This window comes from Notamacropus eugenii, chromosome 2 (assembly GCF_028372415.1).
Source record: "Notamacropus eugenii isolate mMacEug1 chromosome 2, mMacEug1.pri_v2, whole genome shotgun sequence".
In the NCBI taxonomy this organism is placed as follows: domain Eukaryota; kingdom Metazoa; phylum Chordata; class Mammalia; order Diprotodontia; family Macropodidae; genus Notamacropus; species Notamacropus eugenii.
Window position 1 is genome coordinate 479,649,738 of NC_092873.1, and position 25,431 is coordinate 479,675,168.

The following is a 25,431-nucleotide window of genomic DNA, read 5'->3' on the forward strand; positions in this document are numbered from 1 at the left end:
TCATCTACTTCTCACCTCCCTCTGCATTTGAATATTTTAATCACTGAATCCAGTCTTTATGGCATAAATAGCATCATCTAGTGATATGATAACTCAAGATTAAAATGAATGTGTAAATGCATCTGCTTTTAGTGGACATAGAATTATGAGTGTGTACATGTCTGTATGAATGAGCAAAGGCATGAAAATACGGATTGGAAGTTTGAGTGTGAATGAGTTAGATTTTTGTGATTTATGGGGAAGAATGTATGTATCAGTGGGGACAATCTGTGTTGTGTGTGTGAGTAAAGATGGTGTGTCTGTTCAGGCAGTTGTCCCTAACTGTACTAAAGCAGTAGTACTAAAACTACTAGAAATGGGTTAGAGAGAAAAGCTCCATTCCCATCTCTCCCTACCTCCACCCTTGCCCCCTAATATGGAATCAGATGGAGATCATTACCCAGTTTAGATGAGGGCAAAGAAGACCAAGGGCCAGTGATTCATAAAAGTGCTTGTGGGTCAGTATCATGGCCTGGGGGAGTGCATGACTGGAAGGGGCCAGGCTGTTGGCAGCATTTTCCCCTGGAGTAACCTCTTTCCTTCTTTTCCTTCTGCCTCTTCTAGGCAGGACAGGGTGGCTTGCTGCCGTCTTGCCAAGCTTTGCTGTGAAGATTATGTCAGGTATTCAGTCATTTAACTCCTTATTTACTTGTTATTCTATGAGTCTGTCCAGCTTCTGCATTGTATACTAATTTTACCTTTCATTTTTGTACGATTTGTGTGTTGATGCTTATGACCTTTTTCAGGATGGACTGTTTCTGTTGAGAAGAGCTTATTAGCCTTCAGACCCTATTCCATTGATAGCCCTGGACAGTAAAATAGAAAAACAGTGGAGATGGGAACGTCTTCAGTGTTAGGAATGAAGACCCTTAAACAAAGTCTGTGGATTCAGCCCAGTGTTTCAGCTAAAACTAGTGAATATTGTGGTGTATTCATTATTAACTTATATTCTTATAGAAGCCTGTCAAACAACAACTTATACTCCAGTGCAACTTTTAGTGAAACCCATCACCACGCTGTTTATTTTCTCTACTACACAACTACTGCTTTTTGAACTCTCTGTGCCACTTTACACACATATTTTTTTAAGTTTCATTCAGTACATTCATCATTTTTTTCCTTTTCCTCTAAACACGTACATCTGTTATGGATAGAATAGTGCAATGGGTAGAGTGTCAGGAAGACCCAAATTTAAGTCCTGAATCAGATGCTTACTAGCTACATGACCCTGGGCAAGTCATTTAGCTGCTATCTGCCTCAGTTTCCTCATTTGTAAAATGGAAATAGTAATAGGAGCCCCCTCAGGCGGTTGTGAGGATTAAATGAGATAATATTTGCCAATCATTTTACAAACCTTAAAGCCTACACGGATGTGAGCTATTATTATTGACATTGTACAGTCTGGATGTAGCAGATGAAGGCAGCTCTAAATTACAGAATATGCACATCTCCTAGATAAATGACCAGGAAAGGCCTGAGCTTACGGCCAGCTTTCTTTTTTGTGTATTTAATTTTTATTTTATTTTTTCTCAATTTTGTGTAAACCCAACATTTAAATTTTGGTTCCAAATTCTCTCCCTCCTTCTCTCCCCTTCCCCCTGCTTGACAAGGCAAGTAATTTAATATAGATTATACTGCGAAGTCATGCAAAGTATTTCTATATTACCCATGATGCAAAAGAAAATGCAAACCAAAAAACCCAAGATAATAAAGAGTTTTAAAAAAGTATGGTTCAATCTGCATTGAGACTTCATCAGTTCTTTCTCTAGAGGTGGATAGCATTTATCATCATAAGTTCTTCAGACTTGTTTTGGATCATTGTATTGCTGAGAAGAGCTAAGTCACTCAGAGCTGTTCATTGTATAATATTACTGTTACTGTAGAGTGTCTCCTGGTTCTGCTCATTTCACTTTGTATCCATTCTTGTAGGTCTTCTATAGGCCAAATTTCAAAGATATCTTCAAATAGTCCAAGAGCTGCCTAATACTTCCTAGTCAGTGGTTCTGACTGAGTTTGAGCTGGGAGCCTCAAAAATTAAAAATAAATCCAGCAAACATTTATTGAGTACCTACTTATGAATAAGGCAGTATTCTTAATGCTTGAGCACAAAAGTGCAAACAAAAAGATCCTGTCATTCCCTAAGGGATCTTACCACCAAATTGGGGAAAATATGGTATCTACATGAACAGACGGAATAACAATGGCTGACATTTTTATGGGCTTTGACATTTGCACTTTACACACATTATCTCAGTTGAGAAATTTTAAGATGAAGAGATCTTGCATTTGGAAGGTCTCACAGAAAAGATAGCTTCCGAGTTGAGCCTTGAAAGAAGGTGTAGACTTCCACAATTGGTGGGGTCATTGGTAGAGTAGATGGAATCTATTCCAGGCAAGTGGGACATAATAAACAAAGGTATGAAAGTGGGACAAGAAAAGATAAAAATGGGAACAGTGTTGAGTTCAATTTGGGTGGAATGTGTAAAGAAGACTAGTGTGAGATTGGTTTGAAAAATAGGTTAAAGCCAGATTACAGAAGGTTTTGAATGCCAGAATAAGGAATTTCTGCTTTATTCAAAAGGGAACCAATGAAGTATTTCAAAAGTAGAGAAGTAATGTGATCAGAACATTGCGCTCCAAAAATACAGTAGGGTAATACAGCAGGATGAAGGACAGCAGAGAGAGGAGACAGACTATGACCAGGAAGACTAGGCATGAGCCAGCCCTCAGCCCTGACTTGCTTCTTGTTTAGAGGTAGCTCTTGGAGTCAACCCATTCTTAATTGTTGCTTCCAAGTTTGTCAAGGCTTCCAGAACCTTCTTGGTGCAGAGAAGCAAGACAAAAAGAAAGAAAAATCTAAAAGTTGCTATGCATTGACTATTCATTCCTTATTGTAATAAGTTCTGAGAGCCCTTTTTCCATTACTTGGACAATCTAAATGTAGAATTTCCCCTAATTAATGCCAAATGAATGTCTTTTTAGGATGATCTTCACACAGAGTCCCATCAAATGACCAGGAACTCTTAAATCACAGATGAAAGTTTTGCATACATTGTTCCAAAGAGATGTTACATCCAGTATTCCCAAGAAGGCATCACTATATTTTGCTTATCTTGCCCTGTAGGTCTAAACCTTCCTTCCTACTGATAGTATTGTTTGGTTTATCTGGAGCAAGTTCCCATCCTTCTGTCCTTGCTTTTCTGAGTGATGTTACTTTGAGACTGAAGGACCAAACAAAAACATTTGAGTGATAAGTCCTTAGAGACTTGGTAACATCTTGACTTTCTTATATCTATAGTTCCACGCTTCTGTTCGTCTTAAGTGATACATTTTTTGGCATGTGTATGTGATACCAGTGGACATAAAAAGCCTCATTTACATTGTTTACATCAGTGTTCTGTGGTGCAATGTTATAATGACTCAGGAAACTCTGATCATGCATTCTGTCACTTAAAAAAATCAGAAACACAGAATCATTATCATTTTAGAGCTGGGAAAAGACCGTGGTGACCATCTGGTCCAATCCAAGGGAAAAACAAACAAATAACTTCCTCTCCAACATACCTGACAAATGGTCATACAGGCTTTCTGCCAAGACTTTCAATAAAGAGAAACTTTTGCCTCTAAAGGTAGCCTCTTCTACATTGAAAGAGCCTACATGGTTATGAAGTGGGTTGTTTCCCCCCTTATGGCAAACCTCTTTGTAATGTCCACCCATTTGTCCCAGTTCTTCCTGGAGGGGTAATTCATGTTCCACTGATGAGTAAACTTCAGTATATTCCAGATATAAGTACACTTACAGCAGATGTCCCTTCACTCAGTTTTAATCAACTCCATCCCTCAGCTGTATTGGCTGCCATGATGTGATATGCTTGCCTCACATGGTGGTAACATCCAGTCTACACTCTTAAGATAAGATATCAAGAAATGTGGATTCAAATCCCAATTCTGCTTTAATTTGCTTTGTGTCCTCAATCAAGTCACTTAACTCGTCCTCCAAGCCTCAGTATCCTTCTCTGGAGAATGAGAGGATTAGATCATATAGTTACGTTATAGTTTGAAAGATTACTAGATTATAGACTTCTTCAGCCCTATTTTGTTACAAAGGAAGGCCTAGGAGAAGGACTTTAATTTTAGTGACCCTAATTAGCATCAATGCTCCTTGAAATTGGGAAATATTTACAGTCTTTATCTTTCTTCATCTTCTAGCACTGTGCCTGGCACACAGTAGATACTTATTAAATGATTATTGATTGGTTAATGTTGAAAAGTCATTCAATTCATTCAACAAGCACTTATTAAGCACTTGCTGTGTGCTGGGGCACTGTGCTAGTCACTGAGGTTTCAAAGACAAAATCTTCCCTTACCTTCAGGAGGCTCATATCCTTTTGATTAGTCTGAAAAGGGATTAGTGGGACCATGTTAGTAATGGGGGAAAGCAGATTTACAAACAGGAATACATGGTACACAAACATACTCTGAAAATATACATGACGGTAATAGATAAAGATCAAACTGTGATGTGAGCTGAGGAAACACACAGATCACCGAATCCCCAGACCTCATGGTTGTGAAATCTGAAAGACAGCCCAAGTGTTTTTCCATAGTTGTTGATAATCATTCTCACACCACCTTCAATTTGAGAAGCATTTCCCCTAAAAGATAACTGTGAAATTCACGTGCATTACCAACATAATTTCGTGTTTGTTGGCCATTCTATTGCTCCCGGTACATGTTCAGTCACCTTTTCCTTGTCTCTACACTGGGAGGGCTCAGTATCCCTCATTTCTAGAGTTTTCTTTGCGTTTGGGGGCTCTCTCCCATGTTAGGAGATATTCCCTTCCTCAGGTCCTAGCTGTTGTTTCACAGTGTGATCATGAACCCATGTTCCTAAATTCCTGAAGTAGAATTTGCTTTAGTATAGATTTTCTCTTCTGTTTCCAGAGTGGGTGTTTGTGGGCCTTGTGGTCCTAGGAGTCTTCCTCTTCTTCCTCCTGATTGGAATCTGTTGGTGCCAGTGTTGTCCTCACAGCTGTTGTTGCTACGTCAGGTGCCCGTGTTGCCCAGACTCCTGTTGCTGTCCTCGGGCATGTGAGTGAAAGTGAATATTTTGAGTTAACATTAAGAATTGTGCCCAGTTTCTCTTCCCCTTACCTAAAACTTTCTTCTCACCGAATGGGCCGATCCTTCCAGAACTTCATCCTTATTGGAGAACAGTAAGGAACCATTGCATCATTGCCTGTCTTGGCCTTGCCAACAATCTCACCCCAATCCTCCCTTCCCCAGCCTTTTTTAACCCATAAATATTTCTCCTTCATGTGGAATCTCCATTGATTTCAACAAAGGACAGATTTGAAGGTAAGAGGGTAGGTTTATAATGTTGAAGATGGAAATGTTGGAGAGGGAAAGCTCATGCAGGCCCTCCAACCCTTTCATCAATGACCTCAAGGCTATAAAAAACCATCTCGCTCCTTTTTCCTCCCACTTGCACTAACACAGAGGCTATTAGAAAAATGGCACTCATTCCTATAGACTTCTCAAATCCTGGAAACCATTAAAGGAAATCTTTCATGCTTTGAATTAAGGCAACTCCTGGGAGAAATCAATGTAATTTGTTCTTCACTCCTAGTAGTGGGATAAGATCCAATTAAGGGCATTCCTACTTGCAGTCTCTCTTTAAGGGCTAAGGCAGAATTCTTATAGTATGGTTTAGACTGAGCTGCCAGGTTTTGTTTTTATTTTATGGAGAATGCTTTCTTAAGTGCCAGGGGATGCTAGGATGGTACCTAGTGCCATTTAATTACCCAGTTTTGTCAGGTACTAAACACTATAATTCCTCATATAACTGTCTTTCCACATAGCTGGAGGAATGTAAGAGGGTGGGGAAAATGAGCATGATGAGTCAGTTCAGGGGTGGGAAATTAAAATAATTTTAAACAAGGAATTTCCTTAGGTGGTTCTGTTGGCTAAAAATTCTAAGGGGTGTGTGTGTGTGTGTGTGTGTGTGTGTGTGTGTGTGTGTGTGTGTTTGAAGTGAGGGTTGTGGGGAGTTACGTAGGGATATAATTTTTACTTTTTTTATGTCTCTTCACAGTATATGAAGCAGGGAAAGCTGCAAAGGCTGGCTATCCTCCCTCTGTCTCCAGTGTTCCTGGTCCTTACTACATTCCCTCTGTTCCTGTTGGAGGGGTCTCCTCTTCTGCCATGCTGATGGATAAGCCACACCCACCTCCACTGGCATCAAGTGACTCCATTGGAGGAAGCCAGAGTGGTAATAGCAGCATATATTTTCCCAACCCTACCCCATTTTTTATCTGGAATCTCATTTCTGTTCCTTCCTTGGCATAGCCAGCTCAGTGGAGCTATTAATTCCATGAGTGGAGTCAGGCCTAGACTATTTTAGAAAACAATTCCAACCCAATGCCCATCCATGGTACCAAAATTTCCAAAGGCAAGAGAGCATTGTTTTTATCTTCCTTCAGGCCCCTCTACAACAGTAAAGTAAAAAATTCAAAGTAAAAAATTCAAGCTACTTTTCAGACCTCTAATTGGTCAATTAACTGACAAGTTGTCTGCTATCATCCAGGATTGTGCTAGACATCATTTTTTTAAGTATAATATTTAGGCCCCATCCTCAAAAAGTATGTAATCTAGTGCTAAATTATATGGGACTATTTTGTGCAAAAGGAATTCAGAAAAAGGAGAGCTTACCATGGATTAAAGTTAGCTGGAAAGGCTTCATGGAAGAGGTAAGAATTGAATGTTGAAGAGGGTTAAGACAGCAAAGGACAAGAAAGATTGCATTGCAGGTAGGAGACACTAACAGGGAAAAACACAGAGAAAGGACTGGTAGGGAAGGCCTTCCTGAGGCTTGGTAAATAAGTTGACAGCGTAGGTGGCACCAGACTATGGAGGGTTTTGAAAATCACGTAGAGGAGCCATTGTAGAGTATTGAGTAGGGGATTGACATGATAGGATTGCAGTTTCAAGTGCAATTATCTTTTTTTTCATTACACTGTCAAGGAAGTGATTATTTTATTCCAAAAATTAAAAATAAAATAACTTAAAAAAAATGTTACGTTAGGAAGACTAGTATGGAGGCAGTATGTAGGATGGATCGCAAGGAATAAAAACTGGAATTAACAGGGTCCAGAATATTTTTGTGTTCCATTGAGCTAAGTGTGAGGTAGAGAGGGCTGAACCATAAGACAAATCAAATTACAAAGGATAAGGTGAATCAGAGATATTCTTCAGTGCAGTGAAACAAAGATTTATTAAGTGCATATACTATATACAGGGTGCTGTATGAACAAAAAATGGCACCATCTCCTGCCTTGGGGAGCTAACAATCCAACAGAGAGGGAACAGGATAAGTATAACGCAAGCCAGAATGTGGTAAGTACATAGGAAAGGTCAAACAGAGGATGAGAGATTTAGGAAGGGAGGAATCTTTATTCAGCAAAGGGGATCAGGACACCTTCATGGACAAGGAAATATTTAAGCTGGGCCTTGAAGGAAGTGGAGATTTTTTTTTAAATTGGGAATGGAGAAAGAGTCTGTTTCAAGCATGGGGGTGGGGAGCAGTGTACACTGATATTCAGAGGTGGAAGAAGGTGTAATGAGAACAGGTGGTTGTCCAATTTGGTTGGAACATGTGTGCATGAAGGGAGACTATTGAGAAATATTGAGTCAGCAAGGGTAGGTTAGAACTAGATTATAGAGGCTTTGGATACCAGGCTAAGGAATTTCACGGGTGAAATTGGTATGGAGCTGGCATTAATTACAAGTCTTCACAGATTATAGGCTCCCCAGGTGGAATCCCTCAGCCTTCGTATCTGCACCCATAAGCAACTTCTGGAAGACAATGAGGGAAACATGCGCTAGTTTGGTCTAAGTTGAGTTTGAGCCCACAGTGTGGTATGGTGAAAAACTCTAATTAACTGCCATTAATTAGTTCTATGACCTTCAGCAAGTCACTCTGACCTTCAGTTTCTCACATTTGTAATATAAAGGGGTTAGAGAAAAATACCCTTTTAAACTCTTAAAAATTACTAGTGCCTCTTCCCCCAAGAGTTTTTGTTTTAAGTAGGTTATACCTACTTATACATTTACCATATGGGAATCCAAATATTTTAGTATTTTGAAAATAGATTTAACCAAGCAGACTCTGAAAAAATCTCTGGGACCTTTTTTTTTCTTTTGAGAATCACTGTAGTAGATAATCTCTGAGTTCTCTTTTCATTTTGAAATACAATAACAAGTCAAAATTTCCTGCAGGCATTTATAAAAGTGGGTCTGGAATGTGAGAAGTCAAAGCTAGAGAGATCACCTGCAAATTCATATGCACAGAGAAGACAGTTAAAACTTGAGGAGTATATCAAACCTTAGTAAGGGATAAAAGCCTGATTTTTTTCTGCTTCATTAACCCTGCCTTTGAGTAATAATATCTACCTTCTGTAGCTAAGTATATTATATTGGATAAAGGTGGATCTTATTGGGGACAATGATTATTTTCAGGTCTCAAATATCAACCAGTCAGTGAGCACTTATCAAGAACCAGTTATGTGCCAGACTTTGCTAGGGGCTAAGGGATACAAAGGCAAAATGAGATATTATCTTTCCTCAAAGAGTTTACGCTCCACCCAATGACATTATATTCTATCCAACACATGTACATCCACAAGTATATACAGCATAAATATGGAATAAATGCAACATAAAATTTTTAGGCAGTAGGAGGCACTACTAGGAGCTGGAGGATCAGGAAAGGCTTCATGTAGAAGGTAGTACCTGAGGAAAGTTCTGAAGGCAGCAAGGGATTCCAAAAGACAGATGTAAGGTACATTCCAGGCATAGATGACAGGCAGTGCAAAACTGAAGAGACAGAAGATGGAATATCACGTGTAAGGAACAGCAGAGAAATTCATTTGGCTGGACTGTAAAGTATGGGAAAGGGAAGAATGTGTTAGTTATGTTCAGATTACAATGGGCTTTAAAAACCAAACAGGAGTTTATACTTGATCTTCAAAACAATAGGGAGCCAGTAGAGTTTATTGAGTAAGAGAGTGACATGGTTAGATCTGTACTCTAGGAAAATCATTTTGACAGCTGATGGCTGGGAGAGAGGAAAGACTTGGTGGGGAGTTAAGTTAGGAGGCTATTACAATAATCTGGTCAAGAGGCATTAAGATACTAAAGCAAGATGGTGGCTATGTGAGTAGAGTGAAATTGACAGAAAGAAGAGGTGTTGGAGGTAGAAATGACAAGATTTGATGAATAGATATGAGGGGTGAATCCATTAGTGGAATCACTATTGTGGTACTCTTAGCAGTAATAGGAAAGTGAGAAGAGGATGGGTTTTGGGGGAAAGACAAGTTCTCTTTTGGACATGTTAAGTTTGAACCTATAGAATATCTGATCTGAAATACCTAATAGGCAGTTGGAGATTTGTAAGTGAAGGTGAGGAGCTATGCTAAGACTGAATATATACATTTGAGAGTTGTCTGCATAGGGTATAATTAAACCCATGGGACTGATTAAACCACCAAATGAGAGACTATACCGAGAGAAGGGAAAAGGGCCCAGGACAAAGCCTGGGGGTATTGTCATAGTTAGGTGGCATGATATGGATGATGAACCAGCAAAGGATTCAGAGATTGCAAAGGCTTGAGAAGTGAGTAAGAGGAGACGACATGGAAAGAATGGGCATAGATGACATTTTCTAGTTTGCCTATTAAAGGGGCTTAGGACCAAGTTGTGAAGGCTTTATTATGCAACTTGGGCAGAAGGCTTCGTTTGAGTTGTTTTATCATCAATGTTTTGTGGAGAAGAAAAGCCAAAATGTTTGGTTTAAAAGCCAAAAAGCAATTACATTTTATTCTAGAGGCAACAGGGAACTATCAGAGTTTATTGAATAAGGGAGAGGCATGGTCAGAGCTTGATTTTTAGGAAGATCATTTTGGCAGATGTGTGGAAGATGACCTGGAGAAAGAAGAGGTTTGTGGCAGGAAAGCCAACTCAGAGTCTACTGCATTAGTTCAGATGAGAGGGAAGTAGACTCTGAGAGGGAGAGCTTCCCTATTCCTGTAACTATTGGTAGAAATTCCCATTCCTGAGGACAAAATAGAGTGATCACTACATGATTAATCAACAAGCATTTATCAAACACTTAATATGTGCTAGGCATGGTGCCAAGTGCTGAGGAGGTGAAGAAAGACAAAGATGTAGTCCCTGACCTCAAGGGGCTCACTTTCTAATTTGGGAGACAACCATTCAAAAAACTTCAGGTTTCCTGCAGAATGTGGGATCTAAGTTGAGTCTTGAAGGAAACCAGGGAAGCCAACGGATGGAAGTAAGGAGGGAGAGCATTCCAGGCATGGGGGACAGTCAATGAAGAAACATGGAGGCAAGAGATGAAATGTCAGAAACAGTAAGGAGGCCAGTTGTAGCTAGATCATAGAGTGTGTAAAGGGGAGTAATAACAGGTTCCAGTCTCCTGAGAGATGAAATAGAGGAAAAGTCTCTATCTTTCCTATCATTCTCCTTCCTCCTCTACCCCCACCATTTCTGGATGTAGCCTCTTGTTCTGATTTTCCTTTATTGATGAAAACTCCTCTTCTTTCATATTTCTTTCAATCCAGTTGTGTTGGGCACAACCTACCATTTTATCAAACTTTGCTCAGGCATGTGGACATTCTTATCCTTATCAACTCTTCATGATGGAGCTCTCCAATGAATTGCTAATGACTTCTTGACATTAATAGTGTTAAGTAGAGGCAACCTAAGGTGATGAGCTATGTGGTATTGTGGAAAGAGTTTTGGGTTCGGTTCAGTGCGCAGCTGTGCTACTTTGGTCAGTTGATCAATAAATTTATTACATACCTACTGTGTGCCAGACACTGTGCTAGTTGCTGGGGATGTAAAAAGAAAGAAAGAGCTTCCATCTTAATTGAGAGACTGCGTGTATACATATATATGTATATATGTGTGTATGTCCACACATATATGCATTTACAGAATAAACATAAAGATAATAAATGCAAATAGATGCCAAATGGTTAAAGAAAAACAAGGTAATTTGGGAGGGAGGTCACTAGCAGTTGGTGAGATATTTGCTTCCAACATAACCTTGAGCAGATCTCTCAGATTTTCTGGGTCTCCAAGTCCTCACCTACACAACAAACCTCAAGTCCCATCAATGCTGGTGTTTGTGCCATCTTGTAGGTGTTCTTTAACTACTGCTAGCTTGGAAAAAAGTTGGATTAGGTGAAATATTCTTCGAGGGATTTTTTTTCTTTCAGAGAAATAGAACTCAGCTTATTTTATAATTTTTATGCTATTCTTATGTTAGGAAGATTGTAATCATCGAAAACTATTTATCAAACTCACATAGGTGGTATAGTGGGAATCTGGGTTGTGTAGTAGAAAAGATACCAGATTTCTGTGGCCGAGAACCTGGATTTGAGGCACTTACTACTTGTGAAACTCTGGGCAAGTCTCTAAACCTCCCTGGGCTCCATTTTTTTCATTGGTAAATGGTGAGGTATTTGATTTTCTACCTCAAAATCCTATGAAATCCATATGGAGATTTTATGATATATTACACAATCATACTTAATCAAGTAGCTATTGCTCTGATTTGAGCATCTTTAAACAAACCTGACTATTGTGTATTTGAAAGCAAATGTAGCAAAACACTTTGTATGTTTTTTAATTCTTATTTTTATGAATGCCTTTTCTTTTTATATCCTGTCATATGCATTTCTGAATATGTAGCTTTCTTTTTCCCCACCTAGAAAGCTATGTCTTATAATGAATATTTCAAAACAGAGAGATTCGGCAAAATACTCCCCTTGACATTACATGTAATATTCCGCATGCCTAGAACCCTCTTCTCGAGTGAAGAAAGGAAGGAAGTATATTTTCTTAGTTCTTCTCAGGGTCCGAATTTGGTCATAATTACACAACATTCATTTTCAGATTTTTGCTCCTTTCATTTGCATTATCACAGTCATCATTATATATGGTTTTTCTGACACTGCTTACTTTTCACTATGGACCAGTTCATAGAATTCTCCATATTTTTCTTTTTTTTAAGATATGGCAATATTCTATCAGGGGCATCTAGGTGGCACAGTGAATAGAGTGCCAGTGATGGAGTCAGTAGGCCTTGAGTTCAAATCTGGCCTCAAATACTAGCCATATGACCCTGGGCAAATCACTTAATCCTATTTAACCTCAGTTTCCTGATCTGTAAAATGACCTGGAGAAGGAAATGGCAAACCACTCCAATGTCATTGCCAAGAAAAGCCCAAAAAGGGTCACAAAGAGTTGGACATGACTAATCAACCCAACAACTTAAAATATTCCCTCACATTCATATACATACAGCTTGTGTAGCCACTTCCCAATCAATGGGCACCTGTTGTGCTAACACTTTATCTGGGACCTTGAAACTAGTATGCTTGTATTCCTGCTCCTCTGTGCCTCATATCCTGTCCTTCTGTATCCACACAAAAGATAATCCTTATCATCTTCCATAGAGGAGATTAAAGGCCTAATTTTTGCATGATGGTTAGAGATTTTGCCGAGAAAGAGCTGCTTACATAAGTTTGTAGTGTCATTCTAACCACTAGATTGTGAATGGCCCCTCTGAGTGAGCCAGGGAGAACACTGTAGAGTTTTAACTACACTACAGAAAATATCCAGACGTGATTCAGATATACAAAAATCCCCAACTGACTCTAGCAAGGAGTGAGATGCATGCTGTGTAAGTTGGCACACTGGATTGCTTCAGCATGTGTACAGTTTCAAGTGGTTAAGCAGCCTGCTCTTGAAGAAGGAAGCAGAGAGGATCCTTTGGGCATGCTGGTTAGGATTTATACTCCACCTGCCTAGGTAAAAATGCTTCCTGGAGACAAGCAGGCTGAATAAAGGGTTGCATTTGCTATTTACAAAGAAAGAGCTATATTTTGTTGGAACTAAAGAAAATAATTTTTAGACCTTAAATAGCCATGGTCAGGGCACTACAAATACTTGAGTAAAATTAGAACTTGAGAGGCCTGAGAGTTAAAATCTGGTCAATAAGCCTTTAAGAGAGACAAGTAAGTGATAGAGTGGGTAGAATTTTAGACTTGGAGTCAGGAAGAACTGAGTTCAAATGTGGCCTCACTTAAATGACCTGGGCAGGTCACTTAAGCTCTGTCTACCTCAGTTTCCTCATCTGTAAAATGGGGATAGTAATAGTACCTACCTGTATAGGGTTGTACTTTGCAGATGGTAGGTATTAGTATTATTATTCTTCACATCTTAACCCGGCTTCTTTCTGAAGCATATTGAAATCAGTGCCTGCTTGTGGGAGCACATGTAGCTTGCTATATAAGCAAGGTCTTTCCAGCCCCCAGTTTCTGAATGAAACAAGTGCTCAGGGCTCTTCACCAGAAAGGAGAGCCTCTCTCTTTCTTTGCTTCTTCTGTTGCCTACAAGCCTAGAAATTTCCTGGACTTTTATTAAGAATTCCAGGCATCTCTGCAATAATTTTGAGACATCACAGCCTCTGTTGATGTTTATTTGTTTAGCGCCTTGAAACCAAAAAGCTCCAGAAGCACTTAAAAGAACATACCAGCCTCCTAACATCAAAGAAAACAAAACCAGCCTCCTCATCCAAGTTGAATGAACTTTGGTTGAAGTCTCCACTAATGAATGGCTTATGTCGCCTAAGGACACCTGCCTGCCTATCTTGTTGATTATTACAGCACTGAGAGCTTGGCATGAGAAATAGAAGTACTTTCTCATTGCTCTGATAGCCCCTCTGTCCCCAAATGTGTATGCGTTAATACTAATCCTCTGTTTGGCTTTTAAAGCATTTCATAACCTGGCCCCCTCCTCCTTTTCCTGTCAGTTCTCTTACCTCTTACTTCCCTCCACGTACTTTATGACCTAGTGTCTCTGGCCTCCTCATTTTTATGGTGCTTGGTGCATAGTAGGCTTGTAATAAATGCTCATTTCTTGACAGATTATTGATTACCTCTTCCTCACTCCTTTCATCCTGGCCCCTGCTTGCTTTTCCTCTGGGAGAAATGAGTGGGCTAGTGTATCTATGGGTAGGTTTCTGGAATCATGTTTACAAGATTGATAATGTGTGTGTATGTGTCTGAATATGCTTAATTGTAACAGACATACACATATGACATGCAAAATGAAAGCATTATTATCCTCCCTCCTGAGCTGATATTGCCCTGGAGATGGAATATGGTACCCATTCAACCACATATAAAGAACATTGCTTGGCCCTTTAGGACAGAATAGAAGAGTTAAGCTTTATTCCCTTTGAAGTGTCCTGGGCTGTTCTTTACCAAGATAGCAATTCCATAAATTGAAATTTGGTTGTAAGAGTTAGTTGTCAAGCAAATAACATGAATTTTAATTAAGGTGAAAGATTAAGATAAAATTTCTTTACAAGTACACTAACTGGAACTAAAGTGTGGCATCAGTTTGAATTTTCTGAATTTTCTCCTTTCCACTAAAATAAAAACTGGCTAAGCTAATGAGCTGGAGAGCCTGAGATGTAAATATCCTAATAATATTTGTAAAGCACTTTATAAAACATTAAGGAGCTGGCTGTTGTGTTTGTTGTTACTATTATTGCAAAGATAAATCATTTATTGACCCTAAACTGAAACACATTTCTTAAAAAAAATTTTCCAAAGATGTCTCTAGCCAGGAGTATTGCATATTTCTCATTAAAATATCACCACCATCTTAGAATTCCCAGGGCTTTGGATCATTCTCTATTATGTAAATAAACATAATAACATAAAAATATTCCAGGTACTATTGACTTTTGCTATGTCAGTGAGTTATGACACAGATCAGATTGGGATGAATAACTATTTCATTATTAATTAGCCTGATCAGTGAAATTACCTAATAGGAATAAATAAATGAATGAATGCAGTGAATGAATGAATGCATAGTATTTAAGTGCTTATTATGTGCTGTACTAATTACTGAGGACAAGAATGGAGAAAATAAGGAACTTCCTTACCCTCAAGAAATTTATATTTAAAAGAGAGAGATTCTCTGGCTCTTATTTGGGTCAAGGAAAGTCTGGCAGAGAAAGTTTTGATCTGAATCACCCAGAAGGTGAATGGAGTGATGGGAGAGTTGATTGGCACAGTCTTTTCAAAAGCACTGGGAGTCCTGATTTGATTGCTGTTCCAGAGCAAAAGGAAGGAAGAGGAAGAAAGTTAGGAGGTGAGGTAGAGATAACACATTTTGATTTGCTAATGTGGTGAATCTGAATTTTTATCTTATGAATTTTGAAAGGAATACATTTTTGAAATGTGTTATCTTTGTACATTTACATGAATTATGTGAGAAAGTGTGCTAAAGATCAATAAATTATCATCTGATCAAAACAAAACTATGCCTTCTCAATCAGGCTAGCTGCTGATAGAGTTAGTATCCCAATGATACTAATAACCCATAAGCAGATGTCTCTTTGGATGCATAATATGCAAACATCTCTGTGTTTTTGTAAGTTACTTTAAAAACAGAACTGCTTAAATCACTATAACTTGTAAAATTCTAACGTAGTCAACAATAAAACGGTTAATTCTGTGGTAAAAATAGCTAAGCCAGTGTGGTTGACCAATAGAAGATTTCTAACTTCTGACATCTTAAGGAGGCATTGCCACATTTTTTAGCTACTGAAACCCAAACTCATGACTTCCTTCAGGCATAAAGAGAACTAGGCACCATCTTCCCTCAATGGCTTCCAAAGTTCATTTGAAGAGCAGTCGAAATCACTCAAGTCCCAGCTGGCATGACAAGGAAACCAACTTTAGATTTAAAAAAAATTTTTTTTTTTTTTTTTTGTGGAACAGTGGACCCTGGATATAATGTAATACCAAGTAACTGGACTAGTACTCTCCTCATAGACCATGAAGTGTACAGATTATCATTAGGTTTCAGAGAACATGACGACCTATATGATATCATAATATGTACAGTCATGAATTTTGTGAGAATCAGAGAGATATCTAAAATATGTATGTGGTCCAGATTATAAGTAACTCAAACTGGGATTAGTTTAAGGAATTTAGGACATCTAAATCTGTATCTAAAGAGCAGGGAAAAAATAAAAAAGGAAGAGGAATTGACTTGTTTTGACTCAGTTCTAAAAGGACAAGGCCCAGGAGAGGGAAAGTACAGGAAAACAAATTTCAGTTTGTTATCATTAGCCTCCTTAACAATTAAGGCTGTCTGAAAAATGGAATAGGTTGTCTTGTGCCTGCCTGATCACTGGAGATTGCTAAAGGGAATATCGATTAAACATTTGTCATGGTTGTCATAGGAGGCATTCCATATAGGGTGAAAGGTGGGTTAGATGACTTTCAAAGTCTCTTAAAATTAAAATCTAAGATTCCCTGATTCAATTTGCACTGCCTCATCAGTAGGAAGTCATGTCCCACATGCCACTGCTTCCTCCTTCTACCTGGTCTTACTATTCTTGAAGATCTGTTATACTAAAATATCAGGAACAGCAAGATAAAGGCAAGAAGAAAAGGATGGGACATTCAGTAACCTTGAGATCAAGAGAGAAACATAGGGAGAGGACTGGACCACTTGGTGTCCTGGCCAGAGGATCCTTACTTAGCCTGTTGCCATCTGGCTGTCCCGAGCCGAGAATTTAGATTACTCTGCATTCTGACTGATGACATTGGTCTGCTTGCCAAAAGAAAGGCTGGACAGAATCCATGATATAAACATCAGTAGCAGGAGGACTGCACTTGGATATGACACATCTCTACTGATCACCACCTCTTTGACCTTGGGCAAGTTGCTTTCCGTCTCTGAATACGCATACCTTAGGATTATAGGGCACAAACCTAGTGCTGCAAGGGATCTCAGAGGTTGCCTAACTCAGTCTTCTCATTTTTCAGTTAAGGAAACTGAGGCCCAAGTTAAGTGACTAACGCAAGATGACATAGGGAGTAGATCGAATGAAATAATAGATGTAGAGCACTTTATATATCTTTTTATTTTATTTTCATTTAACAAGTATTTATTTTATCTCTCCTCATTACAAAAAAAAAAAAAACGGACAAATTAAACCCTTGGAACACACATGCAATGTTAAGCAAAACACATCCCCTCATTGCCCATGTCCAAAAATATATATTTTAATTCTGCATCTTGAGCCCATCACCTTTCAAATATGACTGGTCATGGAATTCCTCAAAGTCCTTGAGGCTGTCAAAGTTGTTTGTCTTAACAAGATGGTTGTTACTGTATAGACTGTTCTCTTGGTTCTGCTTGTTGAACTCTACATTAGTTGATACAAGTTTTCTCAGGTTTCTACGAACCCTTTATAAATCTTCAAGTACCAAATAGATATGTCTGCATATCTATATTAATATGTAAAGATATCAGCCATTGCTATTATGTAGCTTTACTTACACAGTTCCTTCTGACTAGAACAACCCTCCTCCCAAGCTCATTTCCTATCCATCTTTTAGGATCCTCAAAAAATGCCATCTCTTCCATGACATCTTCTGCTCTCTTCCCAGCTGACAATAGGCTCTTCTCCAGATTCTCATAGCACTTTTTACCTCTCCTGTGGCACTCTTGCAGTCTGTCTCATTATACTATTTATGCATATATTTCATCTCCCTTACTAGACTAGGAGCTCCATCTGGTTGAGATCTCATTTATAATCCAATTTTAGACTGTATTAAGAGAGAAATAGTGTCCAGAACAAAAGAGATTGATAATCCTCCTGAAGGGAATAACATACACACTCAATTGGATATGGAAGTTTATCTTACCCTACAGGAAAGTAGAGGGGAGAAAGGGATAAGAGAAGGGGGGATGATAGAATGGAGGGCAGATTGGAAGAAGGGTTAATCAGAAGCAAACACTTTTGAGAAAGGACAGGGTCAAAGGAGAGAATAGTATAAATGGGGGGATAAGATGGAGGGAAATATAGTTAGTTTTTCACAACATTTAAGGAAATGACATTTTTATGACATTTAAGGAAAGTTACTGACAAACTGGAGCAGATCTAGAGGACAGTATTAATTAGCAAAAAGAATCAGAGAATCATACACCTGGAGCTATAAGGGGCTTCAGAGGTTGTCTAGTCAGAGTGTCAATAAATGTTTATTTAGTGTTTACTACACATTATATTGTTGTTGTTTTTCAGTCATGTCCAACTCTTTGTGACCCCATTTGGGGTTTGCTTGGCAAAGATATTGGAGTGATGTGTCATTTTCTTCTCCAGCTCATTTTATAGATGAGGAAACTCAGGCAAATAGGGTAAAGTGACTTACCCAGGGTCACACATCTAGGAAGTATCTGATGTCATATTTGAATTCAGGAAGATGAGGCTTCCTGACTCTAGACCTGGCACTCCATGCACTATGACACCACCTACCTGACCCACTATATGATAGGCACTGTATTTAGTGCTGGGGATATAAAAAAAAAAAAAGGTGACAGTCCTTGCCCTCAAGTAGCTCATAGTCCAATGGGGGATACAGCATGCAAACAACTGTGTACAAAGAAGGCAATTTACACGGGTAAATTGTAGATAACCAATCCAGGTGGCATTGAGGGACATCAAGAAAGGTTTCTTGCAGAAGTCAAGTTTAACCCCCTTATTTCATAGATGAGGAAATGGAGGGGTGAACATGACAGCTATCTTCAAGTAGACACAGGGCTATCATTAGTCTTGTTTTGTTTGGGTCCAGAGGACAGAACTAAGGATGAGGCTAAAACAAGATAAAAGGAAGATTTCACAGTGGATGGAACTCTGGCCCTGGAGTCAAGAAGAACTGAGTTCCAGTTCAGCCTCAGACACTTACTAGCTGTGTAAGCCTGGAGATCAAGTCACTTAACCTGTTTGCCTCAGTTTCCTCAACTGTAAAAGCAATAATAACACCTACCTCTCAGGCTTGTTGTGAGGATCTAATGAGATGATATTTATAAAGCACTCAGCACAGTGCCTGTAACATGGCAAGTGCTATATAATGCTAGTCATTACTATTGATATTATCCCTGAAAATTAGCTCTATCCCAAAGGAGAATGAGCTACCTTGAGAGCTAATGAATTCCACTCTCACTTGAGGTCTTCCAGCAGAGACTGATCACTTGTTAGGGGAGTCAGGTGTTGATTAGAGTGGATGGCCTCTGAAGTCCCAACTCTTGGGATTTTGTGATTCTGTAAACAATTAGAAGTGCCCCAAATTCAAATGGCCAACTTTACAAGGTAGTCTAACCTTCTATGGGGTCTTCAATGGAAGTGTCCAAGTAAAGATTGTAAAACAACATGTCAGAGATCTTGAAAAAAGGATTTCTCCTGGACTTCATGATATCTGAGGTCCCTTATCACTTCTTCTGTAAGTTCTTATAGAAACTAACTACTTTAGTCAAGAGCCATTATTTAAAACACTATTAAGATGATATGAATTCATTCACTAAACATTTGTTGAACATCTGCTATATTCAGGACATTGTGTTATATGGTTTATAGGATAACAGAGATGATTTTAGCCCAGTCTCAGTCCTCAGGGATTGACAATTTAGTTGGGAGAGTAAGACATACAAATTGTAATGCAAAATAGAACGTGATTAAGTTCCATAAAATAGATATGAACAAAGTTCTACTAGAATTCACAGGAGAGGAAAGTTGCTGCCAGGTGGAGAAATCAGAAAAGGTCTTCATAAAAGAGGTAGCACTGGAACTCACCCTAACATATACATATACATATACATATACATGTACATATACATATACATATACATATACATATACATATACATACACATACACATACACATACATATACATATACCACACACATATATACACATATACACACATACATATACATGTGTGTTATTTCTTGTATATTTTGGGTTACAGAGAGCTCAGATCTGATAGTCTCACTTCTCCTCTCAGCATTTCCATAAGCCACACTGAAAAGAGGGTAAAATTCTTTCCATTTTGTAGAATTAGAAATTGGGGTTCAGAGATGTCATTATCTGTTCATAGTCACCCAGTGACTCATTGGTAGAATGGAAAATGGATGACTGTTCTCCTGATTCCCAGCCCTATGCTTTATCCAGTAGACCAAGCTGCCTCAGAAGAGACACAGCATTTTTGTAGGATAATTGCATTTTAATTGAACTGTCTGTACTACTCTACTAACGCCTCTGCAGAGATGGGAGAATGAGTGCTTGATAAATAAAATCATTATTGCTAATAATTTCCTCCATGTAAGGATTTTAAAGTTAACCTCCAAGAGAAGATGTCACTTAAAAAATGTGTACTGAGAATCATTAATTTTTTTTTAAAATTAATCCTACAATTTGAAGTAAATGTGCAAGAGATGCCCAGCAGGTTCTCATATAATCAGTGCACCTGCAAATGTGTGTGTGGGTGTCTTTCACTGTCTTTGGTGCCTGTTCTGTGATTAGAGTGCTGCAAAATGTAAAATTCTCATCTGTGATGTAAATAGAGCTTGTGGAGGAGGGGCGGAGGGTTGCCTACATTCAGGGCACTATGACCTGCCTCCTCATAAATTTTAGAAAATTAGACCACAAAATAGAAAGTAGGCCTTTCTCTAGAAGCACACACAATGCCCTTCATTACTATTTGCCACACTTTGTGAATCACTTCCATTAACTTTCTCTCCAGTCTTAAAAGGATGAGGTGGCAACCTTCACCCAGGCAATGGAAAGGGCACTGACTGTGGATGATGATGATAATAATATCTAACATTTATATAGCACTTACCATGTGCCAGGCACTGTGCTAAGCACTTTATAATTATTATCTCATTTGATAATCACACCAACCCTGAGAAGTAGGTGCCATTGTTATCCTCATGTTACAATTGAGGAAACTGAGGCAAACAATGGTTTCATAACTTGCCCAGAACTACTAAGTATCTGAGGTCAAATCTGAACTCAGGTCTTCCTGACTCCAGGTCCAACGCTCTATCTACTGTACTCCCTAGCTGCCCCTCTAAGTTCAGAGTTCAAATCTCTTCTCTGATGTTGTGTCTTTGTCATGTAATTTTATCTCCCAGGGCCTTAGTCTGTCTGTAAAATGGAAGAGGGGCAGGGAATGGATTAGATGACTCTGCGATCCCTTCCTATTCTGCTTTATCCAACCTTCGATCCCATGAATATCATCAGCGCTGTCTTTAAGTATCTGAAGGGTATCTGTGTAGAAGATGAGTAGACTTACGCTGTTTGGCCCAGGGGTCCATGGTGCAATGTGGATTGAAGTTGTCGAAAGGAAGATTTAGGTTTGATGTAAGGAAAATCTTCCCTACAAAACAAGGCCTCTAGAAGTGGAATAGGCTGTCTTGAGAAATGGATAATTCATCGTCCCTGGAAGTTGTCACTGTCCATCTGTGTTGCAGTGGGGATTCTGCCTCAGGGATGGGCTGTTCTAAATCACCTCAAGGGTCCCTTCTCAGTGTTAAATCCTGTATTCTGGAACATGCTCCAGTGAAGGAGTAGACAACCCATGGCGTTGGTTTGGTATCAATCACTCCCAACTATAAAGAATTCTTCACTTTCTCTCCTTTTCCTCCTTTTCTCACCCTCACTCTTTTTACATTCTTTCCTCCCCTACTTTTCCTCTCCTTTTACCCACTGCTTATGTTTCAGGCTTTCTAGGGAGCATGGCTCAGGCCCACTAGTGACCAGAGGTGATTGCCCTCTATGCTAGTGGGTCCTCTAATCCTCAGTCCTGATTTCTTCATCCCTGACCCTCTGTGTGACCTGGGCAAGTTACCTAATCTTTCTTGCTCCTTTGCATAAAAGAAGAATCATAAGATCATCTGTTCAAGACCAGGAACTGACTTTTACCTTTGTGTCCTCAGTGCTTAGCATAGGGCCTGGTACATAGAAGATACTTCATAAATGTTTATTGATTGCTTGATTGGTAGGAGAGATTCTTGGTGAAGGTACAGGTTGGAATGGATAGCCTCTGAGGCAGCTTCCTATCTATTGTATTTTCTTCCCCCTTCTTCTCTTCCCTTGAAATAGGATGTAAGCTCCTTGAGGCCAGGGACTCTTCTTCCTTTCTATCTTGGTGCTGCCAGCACCCAGCACTGTATCTTGCCACAGAGTAGGTGGTTAATAATACTTGTTCAATGGAATCCAATTGTATTATTCTGGTTCTTCTCTTGGCAGTTCGCAAAGGTTACCGGATCCAAGCTGACAAAGAACGAGACTCCATGAAAGTCCTTTATTATGTGGAGAAGGAACTGGCTCAGTTTGATCCAGCCAGAAGGATGAGAGAGAGATGTGAGTAATAAGTCTTCTCTGATTTGTTCTATGCTGGGAGCTCTGAGAGGTAGCCTACTAGGTCCAGGCTGCACAAGGGCTTGCCAAGATAAGAACTGTCAAGGATGGCAGCAGCTGGTGCCACAGCCTTGGAAAAACTTCACCTTGAGTGGGCACAGGGAGAAAACAGGAGCAGGAGGCTTCTGATTTGGTGGGTAAAGGAATCTTTTGTTGCCCCATGATACTGTATCTATATATCAGGATCCTGAGCCTTGTTGGAGCTATCAAAATGTTTGAAAAGACAGAAAAAAAAGTTAATTTGTCAAAAACACCCCACCCTTTAAAGTGTTTTTAAAAGAGCGCTTGAAGATATAGAGAATGAATCCTGTTATTCACTGACTCAGAAGACCTTGACATTCAACTCTGTAGACCAAGCAGCAGTTCTCCCTATAGGAGGTATTTGAGAGAAAGACTGAAAGTACCTAATGAATCTGGCAGCCAGAGGCCTACATCATCCTAAGCAGCCAAGTACTGGGAGGTTCAAGGGATTGAGGGAGGGGCAGGGAGAAAGACAGAGGGCTGCCACTGTTGTTGGAAGGACTTTTTAATTAAAGAGTCTCTTGGTGTCAGGGCCTCAGCCCTGAGCTCGTTCACAGACCTGTGGCCTGTCTAGCTGACGATGATGATTCTTGGGCTGGATCCTTAGTAACCATATATCATTAGTGTCTGCATGTAGCAGTTCTGACATGTGAGGACTAGTTACCAAAGTTCTGTTAGAGTTACCTATGAGGCTCTTGTTCCTTCTCCCTTCCCCAAGTTGATAGCAGACTTGGTGGGGAATTTGTCATAATTAGGGGGTTCTGTTCAGATTAGGAGGAGCCAACACATTGCACATAGTTCTCCATTCTAAAACTATCCTGTCTGAGGAGTATTCACTGCTGTATCCTCCCACCGCACCTACTATAAAAAGACCGTCTCCAGATTGTAATGTCAGAAATGCAGATGTCACTGCATCTGATGGGCTCAGTGTATGTGCTGTGATGATGGGTCTGCATTAGGGCACACGGAAAGACCTGGGTGAAGGAGAAGGGCTGGGGAAGGGGATTGGTAATGGGACACAGGTACTGCTGAAGAAGAAGGAATTTCAGATACTGACAAAATGCTTATAGTCAGTCAACACACATTTATTAAGTTACTTATTAAATGCCTTTGTGCTAGGCACTATGGGAAGTTCTAGGGACACAGGCTCAAAGATGTACTGTGGCTCTGGATGAAGCTGAAGAGTTTTATTACCACAGGACTAATTACTAGCAGATCATCATTATAATTTTTACTATAGCAACTCTTATTAAAATGTAGATGGGTTACGATGTTCCTGGGTAGCATAACTACACCAAGGAAATGATGGTTCCTTTAAGTAAATAAAGAACTTGCCACGACCCCGGAGGAGAGAGTGAGACTGACTGCTTTGCACAGCCCTGCTTCACTCAGACCCAACTCACATGCTAGTCAAGACATCATGCTCATGATGCCATCAGCTCCCTGTGAGAACCAAGGATGAACAGCACACTAACAACAAAAAACTAGATATTTTACAATTTAGTGTCACCTTCTGAGGTGTCAAGCCCTACCTTCCTTGTACAGCATCATCCTTTTAAAAAAATGTTTTCTTTTTCCACATTTAACACTGATGAACAAGATTAGCAGAACCCAAAGGATGCTGGGTGAGAGGCAGGCAAAAAAGGGGGAAAGAGAGAAGCCAAAGGCCCCCAGCGTCCATCCTGATTATCAGAAATTGGAAATGTTTAGGATTTGTTCCAGTTTTTGCAGATCTAGCAGATGGCTTATTAGAATGAAATGTTTTAAAGTGAATGCTCAGGTTTGGTTCAGTGCAGTTCAGGTTTAAGCAAAATAAGATAGTTCACTCTAGTCTCCAGGTGCAGGTCTGCTTTGGAACTGAGGGAAAGAGCCTTCCTCAGCCCCTCGAATCCTCCAGTGCTTGAATGTTTAGGATGATGTGGTTCTCTGGATGCCAGATTTATAAGGCAGCTTTGCTCTTTCACATCCTATAGGGAGAGGTGTTATTAGCTCTATACAGGGAAAGCTGTCATTTTATTGTTAAAGGTCTCTCAAGTAAGGAGAGACCATTCTACCAATGCAGGCTAGCACCTTCTCTGCTATATACAGTCTTAGGGAGTTATTTAGAGTACAAGAAGATGTCACTTACCCAGGGTCACACAATCAGTTTATGACAGAAAGAAGACTGGGATCCACCTGGTCCAGGTGGCTGGGAAGCCAGCTCTCTATCCATCATGTCACACTGCCTCTCAGAGAGGTGTCTCATGAGACGCAGTACTTCTGACCTACGGTTACTGAGACTGGATAAGAAACAAGAGAGATGTCAGGGCCCTTAGTGTCTGTATGTAGCATAACATTTCTCTCTATGTGCCTGCCTCTTACTCAGCACCATTTGTATCATTAGTCTTATTCATCAGTGTTGAAAAATACCAAGTATTCTCCTACCTAAGAGAAAGGCACAGAGAGCAAGCATCATTTTCTGTGAGTCTTAAGTGGCCCCCAAACTCCTGCTACTGCGTCATAACCAGAAGTAACTTTGGATGGGACCCCTCAGCTAGTTGTTTGCCCAATGCCTTTGCCTTTGAGAGTGGAATGATGCTTTGGTGATTTTTTTTCCTTCAGATAACAACACCATTTCTGAACTCAGCTCCTTGCATGAAGAGAATGGAAATTTCTGTCAGTCTTACCGCCAGATGCGGAGGAAACCTCTCCCTTCTTTGGGGAACATGGAGAGTGATACAGACTATTGGACAGGCGTAATGGGAAACAGTGGTGGGTCAGGACATGGGCCCTCATCCTCCAATTATAACAAAGAAGATCGAGACAGCTTCAGGCACAGGTATCAAAAATATTTTGTTCAAAAGGAAAGTGGAGTTTAGGCAAAGGGGAGGGATGAATAGGCCTGGTGCAAAATGTAAGGAAAAGTGGATCTGATAGCTGCCACTCATGGTTTCCCCAGGCTACTTGAGTATGGCTGAGCTTTACTCTCTCCTCCTGTTATCTTTT

General features: G+C 39.7%; 1 protein-coding gene across 6 annotated transcripts in view; it reads left to right on the plus strand.

Annotated features, from left to right (window-relative positions):
• Window positions 1–25,431, plus strand: part of ILDR2 (immunoglobulin like domain containing receptor 2) — an 89,188-nt gene that overhangs the window by 57,270 nt on the left and 6,487 nt on the right. For 4 of the 6 annotated variants that reach the window (XM_072648747.1, XM_072648746.1, XM_072648749.1 and 1 more), the window contains 5 exons: window positions 604–660; window positions 4,984–5,130; window positions 6,134–6,310; window positions 22,255–22,368; window positions 25,048–25,264. In XM_072648747.1, the coding sequence (XP_072504848.1) occupies window positions 604–660; window positions 4,984–5,130; window positions 6,134–6,310; window positions 22,255–22,368; window positions 25,048–25,264 (712 nt within the window). The remainder of the gene's footprint in view (window positions 1–603; window positions 661–4,983; window positions 5,131–6,133; window positions 6,311–22,254; window positions 22,369–25,047; window positions 25,265–25,431) is intronic. The other 2 variants (XM_072648748.1, XM_072648751.1) reach the window with 2 other exon arrangements.